Source organism: Drosophila novamexicana, unplaced genomic scaffold (genome assembly GCF_003285875.2).
Source record: "Drosophila novamexicana strain 15010-1031.04,08,12 unplaced genomic scaffold, DnovRS2.1 tig00000008-arrow-pilon, whole genome shotgun sequence".
NCBI classification, from domain to species: Eukaryota; Metazoa; Arthropoda; class Insecta; order Diptera; family Drosophilidae; genus Drosophila; species Drosophila novamexicana.
The window spans coordinates 1664662-1686369 of record NW_020824765.1 but is presented as its reverse complement, the minus strand read 5'-3'; the positions used below and the strand labels follow the sequence as shown (position 1 = coordinate 1686369).

Sequence of the window (21708 nt, the reverse complement as noted above, 5' to 3'; positions counted from 1 at the left end):
TGCTTGAATTAAAATGAAAACGTTAAACGCATATTTACACATGGTTTTTCTTTTTATAAATAAGTATGAAAAAGTTCATCCTAATGTGACCCCGACGTGAATCGAACACGCAACCTTCTGATCTGGAGTCAGACGCGCTACCGTTGCGCCACGGAGTCCTTGCTGGCAGTCCTACCAAATGCTTTATAAATGACAAACACAAATTGCTACGTGCTTATCCTAGTTGAAGCATATAAATAAAGCTTATATATACAAACATTTTGTGGATGCATGAAGTGTAGAATAAATTTTGAGTCCATTTTCAAAAAAGGACTTTAATATAAGGACTAATTTGGAACATTGATAATCCGCCTGAATTTTATAAAAATGCAGTTTATTTCCTAGTTTTAACAGCAAGGCAACAGAGTTTAAAGCAATTTTAGGACATCGTAAGAATGAAAAATCGGATTTTAAGCCGTTCATTGTATGAAATTACAACTACTTATTTATTTGGTTTGTACAATTAAACTTAGTTGGTATACAGAACGAATAGAAGTGATTTTAACTTTGGCGTACTCTAAAATCAACAAATGCATATATTTTTGTACAAAAAAATCTAAAAATAGGACATTATTGCAATCCGCGGTAGATGAGTATAGATTGAACAAAACGGATCCAGTTTCGAATCCCAAGCTAGTCTATAGACGGAGTATTGTCCTAGCCGAAGGCCATTGCTGCCAATGCTGTTTAAAAAAATAAAAGTTAGGTTGATAGTTTTGAACTTTATACTATACTTATATTAATAAAACTAGACATAAGCAGAATGAAATCTAAACGAATATACATATATACTAGCTGCATTTATTTTACAAATTTTAGGGCAGTAAGGCTTCATCTGTTATCTCATAGTTATCCGTCCAACGGTGTTCCCAAATAGACCATTGACACCTCCGTATTGCCATAAACAGCAGATACCGTGGGATAAAGCTTCTTATCTGGCAGACCTACAATAAAATCAGCGTATTATTTGACTCTTTAAAAAGGCATATTACACGTTTACATTTAATGAATAACTCACCCCTAAACGCTACTCCCAGAAACTCATAGTTTTTCTCAAATGACAGAGTATTATCATCGCAGTCGAGTATAACGCGAATACGTTCGCCAACCTGATATTTGGGTGCATTGTTTAACAGCGGGTAATTGCCCTGCATATCACCATTGTGTAAAAGATGATTCTCGACCAGGTTCCAGCCCCAGCTTTGATCATCGGAGCCAAGTAGCGCCACATAGCCATGACACTGCAGAGCCGCTTCCTTTGTGGATATGCCAATGACGGCAACTGTGCCCAATGGTCCCTCCCAGATAACTTCCCATGCATGACGACCTTGACGGAAACCGATTTTACCTCGTGCTGCATCCGTACTTTGTGCTACCGGATTTCTACAATAAAAAAGAAAAAGATTAAGAAAGGATATAAACAGACAACATCAATTACCCACCGATGGAGAGTAAATCCATTTGGCTTTATATAGACGTTCCGTGAGCAATCGTTGGGACTCCAGGCATGTAGGTACGCCCGCAGCTTTGTCTTGTATGTGGAGACGGAGGCCAGCAGCTCGGATTTGATTGCCTCTTTGGGGAGCTTGCGCAGGCAGTGCCAACGCCAAACGTCGCTGTTCTCGTCGTTCAGGAAATGATACCAGCTTTTGCAAACTTGCGAACATCGATATAAATCGTTGAGCTCCAAATATGAAAATATTGCCTCCAATACATTGTAATTGCACAGCGGATCGACCATTTTGTTGTTGTCTAGTCGTGTTCCACTGATCTCAGGTGACAATGAGCTTTGCTGGATTTATGATTGGCTTGTGATTTGAGAGCACTTATTATTATTATGTAGATTTTAACTTTTCACTTAAGGTATAACCAAATTGATGTTTTGTCATTTTATAATATCAATAATATGTTTATGATACTATTTGGCAAAATCAGCCGTGCTTATGCAGAGTTGCGTCAAATGGTTCGGAACAAGTTCATTTGTACTACTGAATTTAATGAACATACTATCGTTCATTTAGTTCTTAGGTTCATCTAATTGTACTCTTTGTTCCGTTCGCTTACATGTGCTATTTATATTTAATTGATTTTAACAAGCACTTTGCTCATCATATTTATAAAATTAAAAATGCCTAACATACTGAGGCTCGATATTTGAATTCAGCAAAAGCCTTAATTTCTAGTTTGTGTTTAAGAAACTATCGATATGCAAAAGCATCAGCAATAGAAATGTTAAGATGGCCTCAAAGGTGTTATCGATAAGGCGATAACTATATTGTTTACATTTTACACATAGTGTTGTATATCGTTAAAAAATAAACAATTTTTACATATATATGCGATAGCTTATGCTTTATATTTATCAATATTGTTAATAAAACGGTTGAACGAATCAATAAAATTTAAGTGTTAGTATTAATGTAATTGTCGTATGAAATTATACAGGATACCTTGTCGGCATTGACACTTTCAGCTGTTGTTCCCTATATAAGCAGCCAGCTGGCGGTGATTGAGTACATGTGAGCATGGTAATAGATTGTAATGCAATAATTAAAACGAAAAACTACCTAGTTTTGTTATATTGTATTGTATGAGTGGCGCTATCCTGACGTACGTTACACAACACTGAGTTCGATTGATGCGTAAATTTGGCGCGCCGAGCCAATCAGCTGTTCAACGCGGTGTCTGCCATTTCGCTCGCACTCGCACGTTGGTCGTTTTCGTAGTCGTTGTCGTCGTCGTTGAAAAAGCAACGACTTGATGGAAATTTTGTGCGTATCGCGCTGCTATATAAACGAAATATAATATAATTCTAAATAGTGCACAAGAAACATCACAATTTGTCGATCCTTTTGCAAAAAAGTGCTCAAAAATCGAAACCCCCGAAGTGTTCGAAAAACGCCTTCGAAAACCCGCATTGAAACCATTTTGCGTGTGACAAGAAAAAAATGCGCTGCTGCTGGAAACAAAAAATGCGCTCGCCATTTTGACTCGAGCGACAACCAAATTTTCACTTGCTGCTATCAAAATAATCGCTCTGAAGTGTGCCACGGTGACGGCAATTACGCCCAAATATTAGAACATCTGTGAAGTGTTGTGCAAAGAATATTTAATACACGTGTTACAATTGTGCACCTAAAAAATACGGATTTCATCGCTGGCCGCGCCACACAAACACACATTCACTTGCATACACTCAGGCTCTCACATACACATACACGTTGCGGCTACTTGCTTCTGTTCTGCTTGTATTGATATCTTTTGGCGGCGTGTTGGTGAACGGTCCCCCCTGAAGAAGTGCAAGTAGAAGATAGTCGTTGCCGCAGGTAACCAGCGACAGCATTTCAGCAGTTAAAGGTGCTGGGCACCAAACAGCAGGAATACCGACGTCATTACACCTGTCTCTGCCTACAGCTGAAAATGGCGCATTCCTCGGCTGCTAATCAAACGAGCGGCGCGGTGAAGACGGATGAAGTCAACTATTTCTTTCAGGATGAGCACGGTAAGCATGGCTAAGCGGTTTAGTGGTTAAATAAATGATTGGTCTGTTGACCATTTGTTGGGTTTAATTTACAACTGCTCTCACTACATTATCCATTATAAGTTCACCATGTTAAAGCTTAATTTTGCTTTAATGAATGCGAAACATACAAATGTACATATGTTCTGACGTATTTGTACGCACACACACGCATACAATTGCAGAGTCTTGCGTATTCACAATAGTAGTAGCGGGGGAGCTACTACTAACTTGCATGCTCGCACACTGGCGCGTAAACGCCATCTTTTTCTTTTTCGGTTTCCTTTTACATACAATATTTATCGCTTAATACGCTTTAAGCGCATACACAACGCCGCACCGCGGCGCTGCAAGCCAACAGCAAGAGCAACAGCAACAACAACAACAACAACAAAAACAACTACTACTACTACTGCTACTACTACTACTATAACTGCACGGCAACACGTCAAAAAATAAAAAAAAAAAAACAAATAATAAAAAATAAAATCAAGTAAAAATCGGTTGGTTTTGTCTGCTGCTGCCAATATACATACACACACACAAATGTATGTGCAAGCTCACACATATATGTATGTCAAGCTGTATATGAATATACGTGTGCATGTGTTCATTGCCGGGCAGCAACGACAACCGCGCTTCGCCCAGTTGGCGCTCAGTCAAACACACACTCAAATACATTCTATACCCTATTCGCTGACAACAGCTACAAGATATACAAGATACTTCTTCGGTTTTTTTTTCAGCTCGAACAGCTGATGGCATCGCAGTAGCTGCCGGCAGCGCTGTCGGCGTCAAAGCTTCCTGCGGGAGTGTTTTTTTTTCTTTTTTAATTCCTTAACGTAATGAGGATTATAAATAAAAATAGGCAAATGGCGTATTTGTATGCGTGTTGCAGGTGAAACAATATTAATAAAACTGCGTGACATTCTGCTTTGTGTTACAAAAAGCTATCAACACAAATACGCTGTCACATACAAGTTGAACACTCACACATAAACAAACATCTACATATATGTAGATAGGAAAATAGTTAAAGCCCAAAATGGGCAAACACCAAACATGTGTAGTAGCGACTGCGCAGCGACGTCGCGGCGTTGACGCCGGCAGCAATAATTGTTGTTATTGCCGCTCTGTTGACCATCTTACGTACATCCCTAAGTGTGTGTGTGTGCGTGTGGGCGCGTGTATATGTGAGCGCATGTGCTGTTTGTATGAATGAGTGAGCAGCGTCGACCGCACGCCGGCTAACCGGCCTACTGCAAGGCTGCTGCTGCTGCTGTTGCTGTTAAAGACCGATGGTTGTCGGCAGTTAAGCTGTGACTCATGTGTAGTTGTGTGTGTGTGTGCAGATTGGTATTTATAGTTTGGGCCCTTCATTTGGTCTTGATGTTGATTCATAAATATGTTTAAATTTTTGACATGCAAATAAACTTTGTATGTTTTTTGTGCTCGGCTTTCGTTAGTATTAACATTATGTAAATGTTATCAAAGCAGGTGAATAATTAGCATAACTGACAGTTCCAGATGTAAATTGTTAAAAGAAAAGTCGTCTATAAATATCCAGGGCTGTACAAACATCACGATCACGACACATACATATCAATATGGGTTTATTTGTGTGCATGCACATATACATATATATGTGATCACGTGCTCCATACACACACACACATACATACATGTGTGTATGTCGGTTTACTGCTCTTGCTGTGAGTTGTGCTGTGTGCTGTGTGTATCCTTGCCAGACGAGCGCATTTTGACCATCCCCGCCACCCCATGTCAAGAAGTGAGAATTCTTTCGTTTTTATTTGTTCACTCTGCTCTATACATTACACTCGTGTATGTTGTTGTTGTTGTTGTTGTGTGGTTGACATTGTCGCCTTTTGCTGTGTTGATATTGGTTTTTGCACTTCGCTTTCATTCTCTACATTCGCAGTATATAAAATTGCAGAGAATGACAGAAACTGAGACAAAAATGGAGGTGCATGCGTTTAAAAACATATGTACATATGTACACTTACATTATATACATATGCATTTTACAAAACACCCCGTTGAACTTTCGAGCTTGTAAAAAGTGCGTATAAAATCGTAAACGTTGATGTGACAGGCTAGTTTGCAAGCCACATGATAAAAGAAAAGTGACCTAGTCCAGATATTTCCCATTTAAGCATCTCTCATTAGGAGCACATCTGCCGGTCAAGAGAAAAAATCCCACAGCTCTAGGAATATTTGCCCCAATTTTGACTGGATCCGGGATCCCCGGCATCACTTATCGATATCAGTTCGATGACATGAGTTTATCGATAGACTCCGCTACAGATATTTACACAAGTTGAATATGCCCTTACACATTTAATTGGTATACGGCGCACTTAGCACGTGTTTCTATTTACAAACTGATTATCTACATAACTTCACATTGAATGAGATCCACAGAGTTATAAAAGACTTCTTATTTTATTTCATAATAAGTAAATCTTTAATGTGCATCGCTTGATAAGGTATTCACATTACAGGACAAATTGCCAAAATGTTAAAGCCAGTGCAAGTGAAGCAAACACACTCCATGGACAATTCGAAGTCTATTTTGGTCTTTCCTAGCAGCTCGTCACGCAACGGAGGCGGTGGCGGCATCGGCAATGTGGGCCGAGTTGGCGCCTTGAGTCAAATGGTAAGATCAATTGATCAAACGCAGGTGTAATTAATGACCTAATTGCCCTTGCTTGCTTACAGAGCACAACGAATCAGGGACAATTCATTCGTCTTCAAGATAGTTGTATTACTATTCCAAAAACCGAAAGTAAGGACAGAAAATATGCTTAACATTCGCGATGTTAAAACAATAACTTTTATTCTGTTTTGAATCGTTAAAAAACACAGATACTTCATATACACCTGTGTCAGCGCAAAAAGGCAGCGGTGCTGGCGGTGTGGGCGGCGGCATTCACGAGGTGGTAAGTAAACAACGTCAACGTTCACGCCGTGCTCCCGATTCTCCATGACAAGAAGAATAACAAAACTGTGTATCACATTATTATTTATTTTATAGATAAAGAACGAGCGATATGTCAAATATACGCCAAATAACGCCATGAAATTGAAATCGAAATTGTAAGTCAATTGGCAAACCGACATGGTCTTAAAAGATTGTATTGATCCCTTTTCTCTCTTCTCTCTTCTTTTAGGCACGCCATACAGAGCAGTTCAATGCACACAATGCCCGCCTCCTCATCGTCAGTGCAAAGGAAAAGGAAGCCTGACAAGGCTGGCAAGGGACTGCGTCACTTCTCGATGAAGGTGTGCGAGAAGGTGCAGGAAAAGGGCAAGACCACATACAATGAGGTGGCTGATGACTTGGTTAATGAGGAAATGAAGAACAATTCATATGATAATAACTGTGATCAAAAGAATATCCGGCGTCGTGTCTACGATGCGCTTAACGTACTGATGGCAATCAATGTTATTTCTAAGGACAAAAAGGAGATACGTTGGATTGGCTTGCCCGCCAACTCGGCTGAGGTATAGTTAATGATATATAATAATGAATATGTGAATAAGTATTAAACTTTGTTCGTTTTAATTATTTTTAGCAATTTCTGGCCTTAGAGGAACAGAACAATGCGTGCCGTGAACGAATAAAGCAAAAAAATGAAACGTTGCGCGAATTAATCATGCAGCACGTGGCATTCAAGGGTCTTGTCGAGCGCAACAAACGGGCAGAAAGCCAGGGCATGGTGCCATCGCCAAACTCATCCATTCAGCTGCCGTTCATCATTGTGAATACGCACAAATCGACAAAGATCAATTGCAGTGTAACCAACGACAAGTATGTCTCTTTAAGATTTGATTTTTTTTTGCCTCAATTAATACTCATTTCATGTCCGCCTTCTCCACAGATCCGAATACATATTTAAGTTCGACAACACATTCGAAATGCACGATGACATCGAGGTGTTGAAACGCATGGGCCTCCTGGTAGGTAAGTGTACTCCTCCATCGGCTTCTGTCAAAGAATATTGGATAACCTAGTGTCATTTGACAGGTTTAGATAAAGGTGATTGCACGGGGGAGAATATAGAACGTGTAAAGGGTTGGGTCCCACCAAATCTATCCAAATATGTGGAAGGTATGCATTGAACTGTTTTTCAGTGAAATAAATAATTGAGTAATTTTTGTTTGTTTACAGCTTATGGCACTGGTAAAATGGGGGATCAGATGTACGATTCGGATGACGAGTTCAATTCGTACCTCGAATTACCCAATGAGTCTCAAAGCTTTGCACAGCATACCACCGATGTCGAGTACAAGTTGGAGCTAGACGATGATGAGCAAGAGGATGACATCGATTGAGCTGACGATGACGCGGACGTGTCCTGGGCGATGGGGTCCACTGCGGATGCTGGCGATGTTAGCAGCGGCTATGCAGAGGATACATTTAGTTTTAGGTTTATTAACGCTTTGTTGGGATTGCCACGCCCGTTCGTTTAGGCTGCCCATTTCTCACATTTGTCTTTCTTTACATATACGGAAGCATTAAACAGCTTTTGATTTCGTTTATTTCTCAATGAGACTTGATTAAACTATAAATAAGTTAAAAAGAAAGAAACATTTAATAATTATAAATATTACTTGGCGTTCAGTTTGTATTTGTATTTTTGAAGTTTATTTTTAAGCGCAAAACTTTTAAATTAATGTTCTTAAGCAAAACCACACACAAAAACAAAAATGTATTTTAGTGAAAATATACAAACAAAATTTCTGTCTTCTTTTAGTTGTTAAATAAATGCTGCTTAGAGAAATTGTTAAGCAGCAAGCGAAAAGGGTTTTTAAAAGTTCATCTTCAATGTTGTAGAGCAACTTTTAAAACTATTGTACACCAAAACTTGAAATGACAGCAATTAAATATAATGAAAATATTTTTAGAGCTACGAATTGCAGTGCAAACTGTAGACAAAAGCATATGAAATATGTTTATTTGCCTCACATTAACATTTTAAGACAGCTGTTACATATTTTCAAAATTTCTCAAGAACCGTTCAGCTAAAAATAAAATATAGAAATATGTTTATAAATACAAACATATACACACACATATATATATAAAGCTATATAATACATATACATTAAAAGTAAATGCAAATAATCAATCTACCTAATTAGTTATAACAACTATTAATGCATCGATATAAATTTCTAGAATTTATATTTAACTTCAAATGAATACAAATGCATACAAATTAGTAGAAAGTGAAATATGTACATTTAAGAGTCGAGCCGTAGTTGTGTAATAAATTGAAAATATTTCATTTTGAAAATGACAAATCGACAAAGAGCAAATACAAAATGCATTAACAAAACAAACAAAAGAAAAAAAGCAAACATAGGTAATAAACTCAATACATATTGTAATATATGATTAAAAACAGAACTTTTTATCCACTTTGAGAGGGACTTGAGTCCCAGGTAAATTATATCATAACCCGGTTTTTAAAGATATTATTTATGTATTTATTTTTTCGTTATTTCTTAGGTTTAGATTTGTGTTTAAAAAATACCACTGTTTAAGGATCTGTGTGGAGGAATGCTGTTCAATAACTGGGTAATGTAAGAGTGGAAATTTTGATATAAATAACCCGACAAAATAACAACTCGAAGGTGACCTCGTTATTGTTCAGTTGGAATCCAGAACACAAATTCAACTGGCTTAAAGCTAAGTGTTGAAGGCTTCTCCCTTTTTCAAGCAAATCCTTCATCGAACGCTGCTCCTGTCGTGGATGGTGGACCTAGCGGTTGCTGCTGCTGAGCAGCTAAATTGAATTCGTAGTTCATTTGTTGATCAATGGGCAGGGTGGGGAATGCATTTGCAGACAGATTCATCAGCTCGGGCTGCGGTTGCAGTGGCTTAACCGGTTCCTGTCGCTCTTGGCGCATTTGCTGCGGTGATTTCACATAATTAATTGGTATTAAGCCCGAGCTCTGGCCATTTGTTGTAGCCAGGGCCCAGCCAGTATTCAACAGTTGGAGGGTCTGTTGAATCTCACGGGGAGCCACCTGGACGGACTGACCGGCACGCAATGTCAATTCGCTTTCGTTGCGCGCCTGAAAATCATACACGGCCTGCGTCTGAATCGGAGCGGTCCACTTGGAGGGATTGCGGGCTGTTTGGATTGCAAAGTAAAAATTGAGGGCGATATTAATAACAAGTAGAATTCGCGTGCTTATCAAAGCCAGTGGCAAGCTTTATCTGGATGAGCTGGTTCAGAGCAAAGTGCTGAGATTAGATAAACGGAGTGTGCAATGTCCATACCTTCCTCTTGCGCCGTATTCGTCACAGTGCCCAGCAACTTCATGATCAGATATGGTGCGGTAAAGATGAAACTAATGAAGGCCAGCACTGGCCACGGTGACGAGCCTTTTCGGGGTATATTTGGCGCACTGCCATTCTGTACATTTTTATCATTGAGAGCTTCGGCGAAAGCTTTTTTAAAAGCGGTCGACGAAGGATCCAAGTTCGAAAGTCGTAGCCAGAAGAGTATTCTAAATGTCACAGTATACCATTATTTTGAACTTTTAGGCGAACTGCCAGACACTTACTTTCTGTAAATCCATTTAAGGCCGCGGAAGATAGCAAACGACGTCCAGAACTGTGCGAAAACACTGCGCAGGCGTCCAAAATTCGCGGCCACGCCAAGAATGGCACGAAACGAGCTTGTCAACGCAAAGAACGTAGAGTCCAACATGGATGCAATGTTCCCAATAGCCGACACCAGTGATTCGATGCTTTGGAATGCGGGCCGTGAGCTCGCCTCGGCCATTTGTATAAAACGCTGCTCAGGATCGTTGGCATTCATGCCACCAAATCTGTTGTACGCTCCATATCCGCCACCATAGCTACCCATACCACCCATGCCGAAACCCCCGTAGCCGAATCCGCCAACATTATAGCCTCCTGTATTGTACCCGCCTAAGCCGAGTCCATAGCCCCCAACGTTGCCGTAGCCGCCTCCGTAACCGTATGAGCTCTGCTGCAAGGGAGACTGTGGAATGGGTGGTGGGGCTGCAAGTGACCTCACGTTGCCGTATGGGGTGGCCAGCATTGGCGACTCGTTTATAACTGCGCTTCGCAGATTGTTGTTGTCGCCCATGTTGCTGTAGACTGATTAACTATTATTTAATGAACTTTGGTCCAAAGTATGAACATTGATTATCCACTTACCTGTGTCCGTATGTATTTATTTCTACTCTGCCAGATGCTTACTAATTTACTCTTTTGTGTTTAGATAAAATTAGATGAAATTATATTATTTTTTCGCGCACGATGTCTATGTAATCTAATATTATTTAAAATAAAGTAATGTTATTATCAATTACTTTTTCTTTACTTTTGATCAATTATCGATTGCTGGCGATATATTACAATTCCGATATAATCACAATGTGCGATATTTTGTGAAAAGATTAGCTTAGCTATCGATATTATAAAGTTTTTTTGTAACAAACTTTTAAGCATATGCTGGAATAAACGACAAAAATAATATGAAACCGCTTTCATATTATTTCATACTTATCATTCCGATCAATGTTTTACTGTATATATAATATTCACTCGATAATAATTCGAAAATGTGGCAACTCAGGAACTTTATATTAAGCTGTCAAAATATATCGAATATAAACAAACTGAGTGTAAATAGTTGTTGTGAACAGTGGCTGGAAGAGGAAGGACATTTTTAATATAATTTCTGTAAGAACATTAATAGAGCCACTATGGCCAACCGCAATGAATTTTGCTTACGTGAATGGGCGCCGCTTACGGAGGTAATGGAGCTGATTCCAGCAGCCCGGCGCGGCTTCTTCCCGTCGAATCTTAACGTAACTTGCGTCGATGCCGTTGAAGATTTCCTGGCGCTGGGCAGTGACGCGGGCATTGTCTTTTGGTATAATCGTCGTTCGGGTGAAATGCAGAAACTCAAAGCTGAGGTAAGAATATGGATGACCATGACTCACATGAGACATTGCGTGCTATTTGCCCATTATGTTTTGTGTGCTTCCCCTTCCAAAAACCCCAACAATGATAATGGCGCAGGTTTCCACACGCATAACTTGCGTTAAGATAGTTAGTTCAGTGGAATATATGGTGGCAGCTGGTAGCGCCAATGGCCAGGTAAGCGTTTTTCAAATACAAAAAGAGTTGCCGCCGGACTTGGATCTGGTGGCACCATGCACCCGAAACAAACCCATCGAACGCTACACCATACGGGACTTGCATCGCTGCGTGGTCAGCTGCTGTGAGTGGTCCAAGAATGGCATGAAGCTATACTCGGGTGATCGACAGGGCGTTGTAGTGCTCACAGAATTCGACTATCAAGCGGTACGTAGAGCACAGCATTAATTCCATCAACTTGACATTCATCTATTCCTTGAATCTGGCCCACAGCACCTGAGCAAATCGCTGGAAATACTAAGCGAAGCTTATGAGATTGTACAGCTGAGCGTGCATCAGAGTTATTTGCTCGTGGCAACGCTATATCGCTGCATAGTTTGCCGGCGCGATGCTAAGAGCCACGTATGGCAAATCACCCAAGTGGGTAAGAAGGATCGAAAGCAGCTGATTGACTGCGGCGGCGTATTCCTCAAGCAAACAACAAAGGATAATTTGCCACAAATCATTTGCGGACGACCCGGTCTGCGCTTCTGGACTGCCGATGCTATTGGTAATGTTTCTAAGACCATAATCTTCAACGAAGCTGTGCTGCGCAGTCCCACTTGGGAGATACCTCTACTGAATCCAAAGCAAGGCAGCCAGACATCAACTGGAACAAGCGCCGTCTCCAGCAGCAGTGATACATATGTGGCCAGCAAAAACTTTCGCGAGCTGGAGTTGTACGATGGACAGGATTCACTAGTTGTCACCCATGATGATGCTACTTTATACATTCTGAATCTGGAGCGCCTTAAAGTTGAGGCAGTGGCACGCGGTTTCCGAAAAATCATAGATTTTTGTGTTTGCGGCAAGGAGATATTTGTGCTCGAAGGAGAGCGTTCGCTGCTGCGTCTGGCACCCCTGCCCGAGCGTCCAAACAAAACAACTAAGGTTATTTTTAATCCCCTGCTGCCGCCTCCGCTGCCCATGTTGGGAGCTTCTCAATATTCCAAACTGGAGCTAGAGTCCCCGATAGAGCCGGAGGCTACGATAACCAGCGCCGAGGAGTGCTTTGAGTTGCCATCCATAGAAAAGCTTGATTTAAATGTTCCCATTGAGCTGGCCGTGGAGTCACCGCTGGCGCAACAAAATCGTCGCTTAGAAATCTTTCGGCGCATTGGCGAAATGGATTTTGAGCAGTCCATTGTGCACACCAGCGGCACGTTAACCCATAAGAAGCGCAAAACATCAGTGGGCAAGCAGAGCGCTGCTCCCGGCGGTATTGTTGAAATCGGACAGGAGACGCACGAGCGCAAGTTGCCTCTGACTAATGCGGCTACTCTGATGGACGCTAGTTACTGTCAAATGGAAAAGTAAGCAGAGAACCCTTCGTACTTGCCAAATGCGAACATTATTCGAAAGGTCAATAAATAGATGCTTTAACATTGCTTGTATTATCTTCTTATTGCAGCAACGGTCTGGTCTCACCTGTGGATATTAGAGCCGCTTTTATACAGCACCTGCCCGATGCAATGACTCCCACAACGTTGCAAAAGACCATCGCGGAAAAGGCCAAAACGTTGGCTGTCGAGCTGGACTTGCCGGAGGTGCATCTTGGACCAGTTAGCGCAGAGGAGCTGCGGGCCACACATATGCCGGAGCTCAGTGCGCCATTGATCAGCTGCTATCCCTCCCGACTAGAGGAGGTCAGTGTGCAGACAACGCCGTGCAAGAAGCTGACATTGAACAATAGTCCCGATTACAGTGCGGGACAACCTGTTGATGGCATTTGTGCGGGCTTATCGAAGGCGCCCTTAAAATTTGTAGAAACTCAACCAAAGTCCACATCAACGCCAGAAAATGAGTATAACAGCTTTCTGCCTGATTTTCGATGCGCAGGCGATCCCCTTCGAAAGCAGGAAACACCTGCATCAGGTGATTCCAACACATCCAGCGAATGGGAGTTTTTGGATAACTAAAATGATTGTAGCCCCAGTATTATAGATATGTTTCAAATTAGTTGATTCTGATTTTTTTTGTTGCGTAAATTTCGTGCACCTTTTTTTTTTTTGTTTTCGAATTTCTCATTTTTTTTTTTGCCTAAGCAATTTGTGTGCTTAAATTGTGATTATCGTGTGTTAATGTTATTAAAAATTTCGTTAACTGTACATAATGTTAAGCGTAAATAAGTTAAGCACGTTGTTTTATATTTTAAAAGTGCAATTTATTGCAACAATGTCAGTTGATGGCTTTCGCAAAACATTTGTAAAATGCACCACAACAGCTTTTTGTAATTTATTATAATTAATAATATTTAATTAGCCCAAGCAAAGATTATACTTAGTATGAAAGCACAAGGTCGACATGCATAAATAGAAATGTACACTAAATTGTGTGTGATTTTTCGAAAACAACTCGTTGCTCTCATATTATTCAATAGAGCATACCAGATTCAGCCGCAGGAAATGGAAACCCTCTGATAAACACTTCGGGTTCTACTGGCGCATGACTTGGCTAAATTAAACATGTGCATAATATATATACATATATATTTTTCCGATATTGATATTGCCGCATATGAGGGAAACGTGACGCCCACAAACGCAAGGCATATATCCACTTATGATAGCTTCGGCAGATATCACAAAGTTGTACAAAGTATATATTTGATAAAAAGTTTGCTTCACAATTATCTTTATTAATTTAAAATGCTTAAAGCTGTAAAATAAACCAAGACTCCCAAGTATTGTATTATTTATATTGCTCCCAACTTAAAAACTTTTTGTAGTCGATTCTCAAGATCTTGTTAATTTGTACATCTATTAACCCAAAGAACTTTGATGAACAATTTAATTCGTTATTGTTTTTATTTATCAAAATGCATCATATTCTTAAATTTGTACAATATCAAATTCAAAAAAAACAAATTTCAAAAGATTTTGAAAAAAAGAAGCTGAATCGTATTGGAAAAAATATTTGGCTCGCTTAAAGTATATTTTATTTTGAGATCATTCAAGCTGGTCTTAGATTCGATAAATATTTGAATTCAGGATTCGGTTCGTGGTTTTAATGGAAAAGTTTTCATGGAAATTTTACAGAGCTGGAGCTAGCCAATACGCAATTATGCAATTTCCAGAAGAATCCCATGCCTCGCTTCGGAGCCCAACCCGTTTATATTGATAAACAAATTGTAATTTGAGCGCAGCTTGCATTCAATTGACTGCAACAGTGGAAAGTTCCAGTAGGCCACAACAACTGAGCATCTAGAAAATGCTTTGAGCAATATTTTATAATAACAAATTTCTTGTATGTACGCAGTACAATAAGATCTAAAACCTTGAAAGCATCCAAATCATAACAAAAAAATTGGCGTGCAAATTTTCCACAACTTATCATAGCCTCTGATTGAATTTGAGATACAAGCATGAGCCTTACCCAGAGCTCCGCTCTCGAGGCTGAAGAAGCGTCACGGAAATAAGATAATTAGGTGTTCACTTGTTGTCTGATTTGTTGTTCAGATGCGCAAACAGTCTGAGCAGCTCTGCCCATTTCGAGCGTTAACAGGCCTATGCCAAATATGATAGATCGTTTTTCCTGCATTGCAAGTCGGGCAATATGTATTGTACTATTGTAATATTTGATGTGACAATTAAACTCTCAGTTCTAAACAAATTATAATGCCTATAATGATTCGCTGTTGATCAACAAGGCATCTTGACTATGAACCGAACCAATTTTATTTTTAAATAATAATAAAATTCAAAAAATTGTTGAGGTAGACCCAGACCCCAAGAATAATTTCGTCCAAAAATAAAAATAATATCACAAAAATATATATAGAAGAAACCAAAACCTGAACTAATGCATGTAGAATGCGAAATTTGTAAATTTGAATTGGGCTCGCAGCTTTTTAAGACCCGAACCAATTGAAAATGGTTACAAATTTTAAATGTGGTTCACATTTTTCCAACATACCCTAATTCTATTTTAAAAAATGCTATTTTACGCATAACTTGGAGATAATAATAGCTACATATATACACCAATATAGATATGTGTGTGGATTTTCATATAGTTTATACAGATTTAGAATACATACATGCTTTTTTGATAATTTTCCTGCTGCTAAAACAAAATCAAAATTTTCGAGCTATAGATTATTAAACATTTATAACCCTCGAACTATAAACACTAAAGTTATTCAGGAACGCATTTCCCATACTGCGGGGCCAAGGAAAAGGAAAAGTTTTGCCCCAACGTAAGCTGGGGGGAAAGCGTCATGCGCGCTTATGAGTCTGTGTATGTGCGTATATGTGTACGTTAAGTTACATATGTATGTATAGTTACATGTATGTATATATATGTATATGTACATTGGTATACATATATTGTGATAACGGCTCCGTCATGGTCAAGGTATCCTCTAGTCGAACACTCTCGACTAGAGCATCCACGTATTTTGTAGCATTAATTAGCCAAAGTTTTGCACACCCTAATGCGGCGATCTAAAGCCACAAATACTTGCTCAACTGAGACTTACACACACACATGCACATAGCACACACACGTAATGTGTGCACACATACACTTGCATGCGCCCTCTGCAGGCTCTCTTTGGCTTGCGTCTCTCTGTGTTGGCGACGAAGCCGGCAAATTGCGGTTCTCTTGTCAGAATTAAGAGTCAATAGAGAAACAAAAAAAAAAAAACGCGTCGCCGCGGTAAATAAAAGCGGGCCGCATCTCCCACTTATGCTCATTAAGCAGCGAACTCTTGCTTTGACCAGACCTAAACTCAGACCTTTGACCGAAACGGCAGAAAGTGTGCAGCAAATTTCTTGTAACAAAACAAACCACACGCTAAATTATAAACAAAAGTGTGAACGATAAACAAGTAACAAGTGCGAAATAAACGAATAAACATTCCACAAAAAGTACGCATATTCAAAATGAAGCCAACCAAAAATTCAACACTGGAAGTCATCTCGCCCAAGGTGCACGTGGACGATAAGTTTATTGAGACGGACTACGAATACCAAACGTCGCATGTGAATCGCACTGCCTCGGGCACACTGCAGGTGAGTCGCCGGCCTGGACAAACCTCCATTCCGCAAAAAAAGACCTGTTATTGATTTAAGCCAAAGCGAACTCTTCCGAAAATAGAATGCAACAGTTGCATAAGAACTGAAAGAGCTTAAGGGAAATGTTGACCAGCTGAGAAGGATGGATGAGGCGGTTCAGCGTCAATATAAGTTGTTGGAAAAGTCTTGAATGAAACTACATTTTCAAAAGTTAAGCGTAAAGGCTATATTGCCTTGGAGCAAGACGGGCTGTAAGGAATTTTTGGAGGTTAGAGGCTTCAAGCTTTCAATATATCATTAGGTATGTGTATATACTCCTGATCAGTATCAACTACCGAGTCGATATAGTCAGGACCCTTTGTTAAAGTTAGTTTCCACATCAGATCGGAGTACTATATCATATCGCTGCCAAAGTAAAGTGATAATTGATAAAGATATCTTGACTAATCTTAGCAGCTATCGAGTCTTAAGATATTATAGCAAAGATCGGTCGGAAAAAAAGCTCTTGTATAAAACTATTTCTCAGCTTTATGCCTAGGGGGCGAGTTTAATTTTATTATTTCAGTAGACCACACCTGAAATTGTGGGCACCAGACGCAGATGTTCTCGTATTTTCTCCGACTGTGGGATATTTATGGAAACACTTGCACTAATTAAATGGAGCGCTTGCTAACCCGGCGATTGTTCGGAAAACTTTCCATTGATTCAACAGTCCGAACAGTGTTTTACACTTATTCATATAATAAACAAATACGGTATTGTTAACGAATGATAATGGGCCAATGTTGACATGGACACAGGCCCACAAATCGTACAGTCTGAAATTCGTGTGGGTGCTGGACTCAATTTATTGATTCTCGCACATTTTCTAAAACAGCTGATAGAGCAAAGTCGAATGTTGATAACTGCCCATTGCCATTCCCATTCCCATTCCCAGTCCCATTCCCGACTTTGGTGGCGTGTTTCCCTCCGGCAATGCGCAGGCGCCGTACACACTTGAGTGTTATGTGAAATAAAGTCCAACTATTATCGTGTTTGGATTGTGGACTTGATTTGATATGTTAACTTATCGGCTAAGTATATAAAAACACAAACCGGGCTCGAAAGAAAACAAAGTGCTGTTTAACTTTGTTCGAACGCCTTCTGTGGCCACACGCTGGGTCCAACTGCGACCAGGAACAAACACTTGCTGCACTCTTCTTGCTCAAGGTCAATGTCAACAAGGCGAAGAGCGGTTAATGCTAGAGCAAGAGCTTTGCGCTCTTACAAGACCAGACGCTAAGAGAGAATCCATTTAGCACATAAAATCAATCTATGAATATTCATTTCTATACACTTTTTCACTGAGATATGTAAAATGTAGGGTAAATGTTTTAACAGGCCGAAAAAAAAACATCTCTGAGCTTATTCATGACGCCATTTCGATATCGTCTCTAATTCATATCGATAAGTTTTGATGTCCCCGATTGATTACAATAACATCGATAAGTATCGAATATTGAAATACAGTTATAGTGCTTTGGCATGTGCATCATTAATTAGGCTTCCAAATTTCATAAATGTAGGGTTCCTAACATAGAGTAAAGAGTATCTCCTAGTCGGGCATACTCGACTAGAGCACTCTTACCTGTTTTTCTCACCATACTGCTACTTTTTCCTTTCTGTGGCTCGAACGAGGCTTCATCGTGTTTATCTGTGTCCAGTGTGATGAAATTCTGAAATGTGTCTATTAATAAGCCGGCCGGCAAATGCGCAACAACAAGTGTGTTGTGGCACAACACGCTTATAAATTATTTATACGACTTATTCGATTATCGTTATACATAATACATACATATTTATGAACACTTGGCTGCTAACGAACACACGTCGGCAGCACCACCAAGAATCAGGTGCCAAATGAAGTCGGACATGAAAAACACACCGACGATTCAATACACTTTCCGAGCCGCTGGCGGGTAAAACAAGTCGTAGTTAGAACATTGTTGCAGATAATTACTATAATTCTGTAATATGCACCATTTTTTTGCACCTGATACATACAAACCATATTTACATACAATATACTATAATTATTTATTTGCTTAGTTTTACTTGCACAACAAGTTCTCTTATAGGGCATACAGTTTGGGTTAGTCATTGAGAGAAGTTAATAAAAATCACGCGTTCGCAAAAGTTGATTAGCTATTTTACGTTGCCCTAATCAAGCCACGTCTGGCTTATTGGCCCGATAGGGTTGCTGGCCAGAACAAGTGCTATTTTGGTTTAGTTCTTGGTATAGGCCAGGAATTAATTGCTGATAACATCGTGCCACTTGTTACTTGCAGGTGCACCCGAAGACAACGGCGATAAAGATCCGCACAGCTCGTCATGTGCCCAAGCTGGGTGTCATGCTGGTGGGCTGGGGCGGCAACAACGGCTCGACGCTGACGGCCGCCTTGGAGGCGAATCGCCAGCAGATGCAATGGCGCCGCAAGGAGGGCATGCAGCGGGCCAATTGGTATGGTTCCATCACCCAGGCTTCAACGGTCTACATTGGCTCGGACGAGACCGGTAAGGATGTGTTTTTGCCTATGAAGGAGCTGTTGCCCATGGTGGAGCCAGCCGATATTGTCTTGGATGGCTGGGACATCAGTGGCCATCACTTGGGCGACGCGATGCGACGTGCTGAGGTATTGGATGTGGCCCTGCAGGATCAGCTATATGACTATCTTTCGGCAATGAAGCCGCGACCGTCCATCTACGATCCAGATTTTATTGCTGCCAATCAGTTAGATCGTGCTGATAATCTCATCAAGGGCACCAGGCTGGAGCAGTACGAGCAGGTGCGTCGAGATATACGGGACTTCAAGAAGCGCAGCGGCGTCGAAACCGTCGTTATCCTCTGGACCGCGAATACAGAACGCTTCAGCATTGTGCAGCCTGGTCTGAATACCACCAGTCAGGAGCTGCAGGCATCTCTTAAGGCCAACAAGTCGGAGATCTCGCCTTCTACCATCTTTGCCATGGCCAGCATAGCCGAAGGCGTAAGTAGCTATTATCTCTTTAGTGTTTAGCTTAACTAACTGGAATTGTAATCTCTCGCAGTGCACGTACATTAACGGCTCGCCGCAGAACACATTTGTGCCCGGTCTGCTGGAGCTGGCCGAGGAGAAGCAGGTCTTCATTGCCGGCGATGATTTTAAATCGGGCCAAACAAAGATTAAATCCGTTTTGGTTGACTTTTTGGTGGGAGCCGGCATTAAGCCAGTCTCCATTGTCAGCTACAACCATCTGGGCAACAACGATGGCAAGAATCTCTCTGCTCCCAAGCAGTTCCGCTCCAAGGAGGTTTGTTTTAGCTCTACCTGGCTACAGAATGGTTAATTTATTCCTGATGACTCTTACAGATATCCAAGAGCAATGTGGTTGATGACATGGTCGCCTCGAATAGCGTGCTGTATAAGCCCAACGAACATCCCGATCATGTGGTGGTCATCAAGTATGTACCCTATGTGGGCGACAGCAAGCGCGCCATGGACGAGTATACTTCCGAGATCATGATGGGCGGCCACAACACTTTGGTTATACACAATACGTGCGAGGATTCCCTTTTAGCTACACCACTTATACTGGATTTGGTCATTCTGGCTGAGCTTAGTGCGCGCATTCAATTACGCAGCGCTGAGAAGGAGAAGGCTCCTTGGGTGCCCTTCAAGCCGGTGCTGTCACTGCTCAGCTATCTCACCAAGGCTCCTTTGGTGCCCAGCGGAGCACAGGTGGTCAACTCGCTCTTCAGCCAGCGTGCTGCCATTGAGAACATCTTGCGCGGTTGCATTGGGCTGCCGCCCATATCGCATCTGTCTTTGGAGCAACGGGTATGTAATATCGTCTTGTTAAAAGGCTTTGTCGCTAATCTGGGCTTTTTTTCATTGCAGTTTGACTTTGCCACCATTACAAATGAGCCACCACTTAAGAAGGCCAAGATTCTAGGTCATCCCTGCGGCGTGGAGTCCAATACCAAGCTGCATGCTCATGGACACAGCAATGGCACCAAGCTGGCCGCCAATGGAAACGGTTATGGCGGACTTTAAGCCGCAGGCATCTGTCTGCCGGATGCTGCTAATATAACACATATATATCAGCATATGAATGTATATATTAATATATATACGCGTAAACATGTGTACTTTCTAAATTACAAACTAGTTGTAAGCTATCAGTATCAAATAAACTTCAAAACACCTACAACGTAAGCTTACAGTTTTATTATCGAAACAGTTTGAAAGACATTGGTTAAATCGGAAATTTTTGAGCATATGCTTTGGATGACATTCCTCGGTTGTGCATAATCCAGTCTTATATCCTTTCTGGGTCATGATTATATACCTTGCATAGAAAAATAGAGTACAAAGTTTTTCAATTCCCGACAAATCAACCATATTGTTATCTTCCATCGGTCAACAATTGATGATGATAATGATAATTTATAGAAATTGGCCGTGCATCTAACATATTGCTTTTAAGAGTATTCAATCTTTGCCATATTGGAAGACACGTGTGCCTCTCGCGCCTCGTTTTGACCATATGGCGCTTATTTGTTTGTAAAACTAATTTTAGAGCAAAACGGAATTGCACGGGTCGTAATTGACGTAGTCGACGATGACTAGGATGCTGCAAGTTGGAGATTTTCAAATATTATAAATTTTGAATAAGTAATTAAATACTTTATATCCTGTAATCGTTCAACACGCTCAGCTACAAACGGACAAAACTCAGCTCTCTAACGGACAAAACATCCAAAAAGCGACATCCTACGGTATTTATATTCTCAGTTCGCCTTCTCAGAAAAGTCGTTAGAGATTTGAAATTTACATGATTCGCTCCGATCAGGCCTTGAAGTATCGATAGTTTATAGTTTACCTCTGCATCGATAACAACAT

General features: G+C 40.6%; 5 protein-coding genes and 1 non-coding gene across 12 annotated transcripts; 3 read left to right on the top strand and 3 right to left on the bottom strand.

Moving 5' to 3' along the window:
* Nucleotides 1–86: 86 nt before the first annotated feature.
* Trnaw-cca lies at nt 87–158 on the bottom strand. Its single transcript has one exon. It is a non-coding gene; the product is annotated as a tRNA-Trp (tRNA).
* A 297-nt stretch (nt 159–455) lies between these two features.
* LOC115758103 (F-box/SPRY domain-containing protein 1) lies at nt 456–2082 on the bottom strand. 2 transcript variants are annotated; one of them, XM_030698638.1, is made up of 4 exons: nt 1482–2082; nt 1058–1422; nt 850–983; nt 458–722 (listed from the first exon to the last, which is right to left on the bottom strand). In XM_030698638.1, exons 1-3 carry the CDS (start codon nt 1778–1780, stop codon nt 889–891), a joined length of 759 nt encoding a protein of 252 aa, XP_030554498.1. In that variant the 5' UTR covers nt 1781–2082; the 3' UTR covers nt 458–722; nt 850–888. The 2 variants fall into 2 exon arrangements, with proteins under 2 accessions (XP_030554490.1, XP_030554498.1); XM_030698630.1 differs by having other exon boundaries at nt 456–983; nt 1482–2081.
* Nucleotides 2083–2610: 528 nt separating this feature from the next.
* On the top strand, nt 2611–8202 carry LOC115762554 (transcription factor Dp). 3 transcript variants are annotated; one of them, XM_030704834.1, is made up of 10 exons: nt 2611–3541; nt 6067–6236; nt 6299–6365; nt 6446–6519; nt 6615–6676; nt 6751–7084; nt 7156–7391; nt 7462–7544; nt 7608–7691; nt 7752–8202. In XM_030704834.1, exons 1-10 carry the CDS (start codon nt 3460–3462, stop codon nt 7913–7915), a joined length of 1356 nt encoding a protein of 451 aa, XP_030560694.1. In that variant the 5' UTR covers nt 2611–3459; the 3' UTR covers nt 7916–8202. The 3 variants fall into 3 exon arrangements, with proteins under 3 accessions (XP_030560694.1, XP_030560703.1, XP_030560711.1); XM_030704843.1 differs by having other exon boundaries at nt 2612–3541; nt 6082–6236; XM_030704851.1 differs by lacking the exon at nt 2611–3541 and adding an exon at nt 4401–4457 and having other exon boundaries at nt 6082–6236.
* Nucleotides 8203–8651: 449 nt separating this feature from the next.
* On the bottom strand, nt 8652–10940 carry LOC115761574 (probable peroxisomal membrane protein PEX13). Of its 3 annotated transcripts, none has more exons than XM_030703372.1 (4): nt 10782–10940; nt 10160–10729; nt 9873–10102; nt 8652–9723 (listed from the first exon to the last, which is right to left on the bottom strand). In XM_030703372.1, the coding sequence occupies exons 2-4, from the start codon at nt 10708–10710 to the stop codon at nt 9302–9304; spliced, it is 1203 nt and encodes a 400-aa protein (XP_030559232.1). In that variant the 5' UTR covers nt 10711–10729; nt 10782–10940; the 3' UTR covers nt 8652–9301. The 3 variants fall into 3 exon arrangements, with proteins under 3 accessions (XP_030559232.1, XP_030559224.1, XP_030559240.1); XM_030703364.1 differs by having other exon boundaries at nt 10160–10721; XM_030703380.1 differs by having other exon boundaries at nt 10160–10714.
* A 299-nt stretch (nt 10941–11239) lies between these two features.
* LOC115761930 (WD repeat-containing protein CG11141) lies at nt 11240–14452 on the top strand. The gene is made up of 4 exons (XM_030703965.1): nt 11240–11545; nt 11652–11936; nt 12003–13081; nt 13180–14452. Exons 1-4 carry the CDS (start codon nt 11333–11335, stop codon nt 13685–13687), a joined length of 2085 nt encoding a protein of 694 aa, XP_030559825.1. The 5' UTR covers nt 11240–11332; the 3' UTR covers nt 13688–14452.
* Nucleotides 14453–16484: 2032 nt separating this feature from the next.
* On the top strand, nt 16485–21005 carry LOC115759142 (inositol-3-phosphate synthase). Of its 2 annotated transcripts, none has more exons than XM_030699994.1 (5): nt 16485–16783; nt 19114–19812; nt 19874–20116; nt 20176–20643; nt 20704–21005. In XM_030699994.1, the coding sequence occupies exons 1-5, from the start codon at nt 16655–16657 to the stop codon at nt 20857–20859; spliced, it is 1695 nt and encodes a 564-aa protein (XP_030555854.1). In that variant the 5' UTR covers nt 16485–16654; the 3' UTR covers nt 20860–21005. The 2 variants fall into 2 exon arrangements, with proteins under 2 accessions (XP_030555854.1, XP_030555863.1); XM_030700003.1 differs by lacking the exon at nt 16485–16783 and adding an exon at nt 18228–18347.
* The last annotated feature ends 703 nt before the right edge of the window (nt 21006–21708 follow it).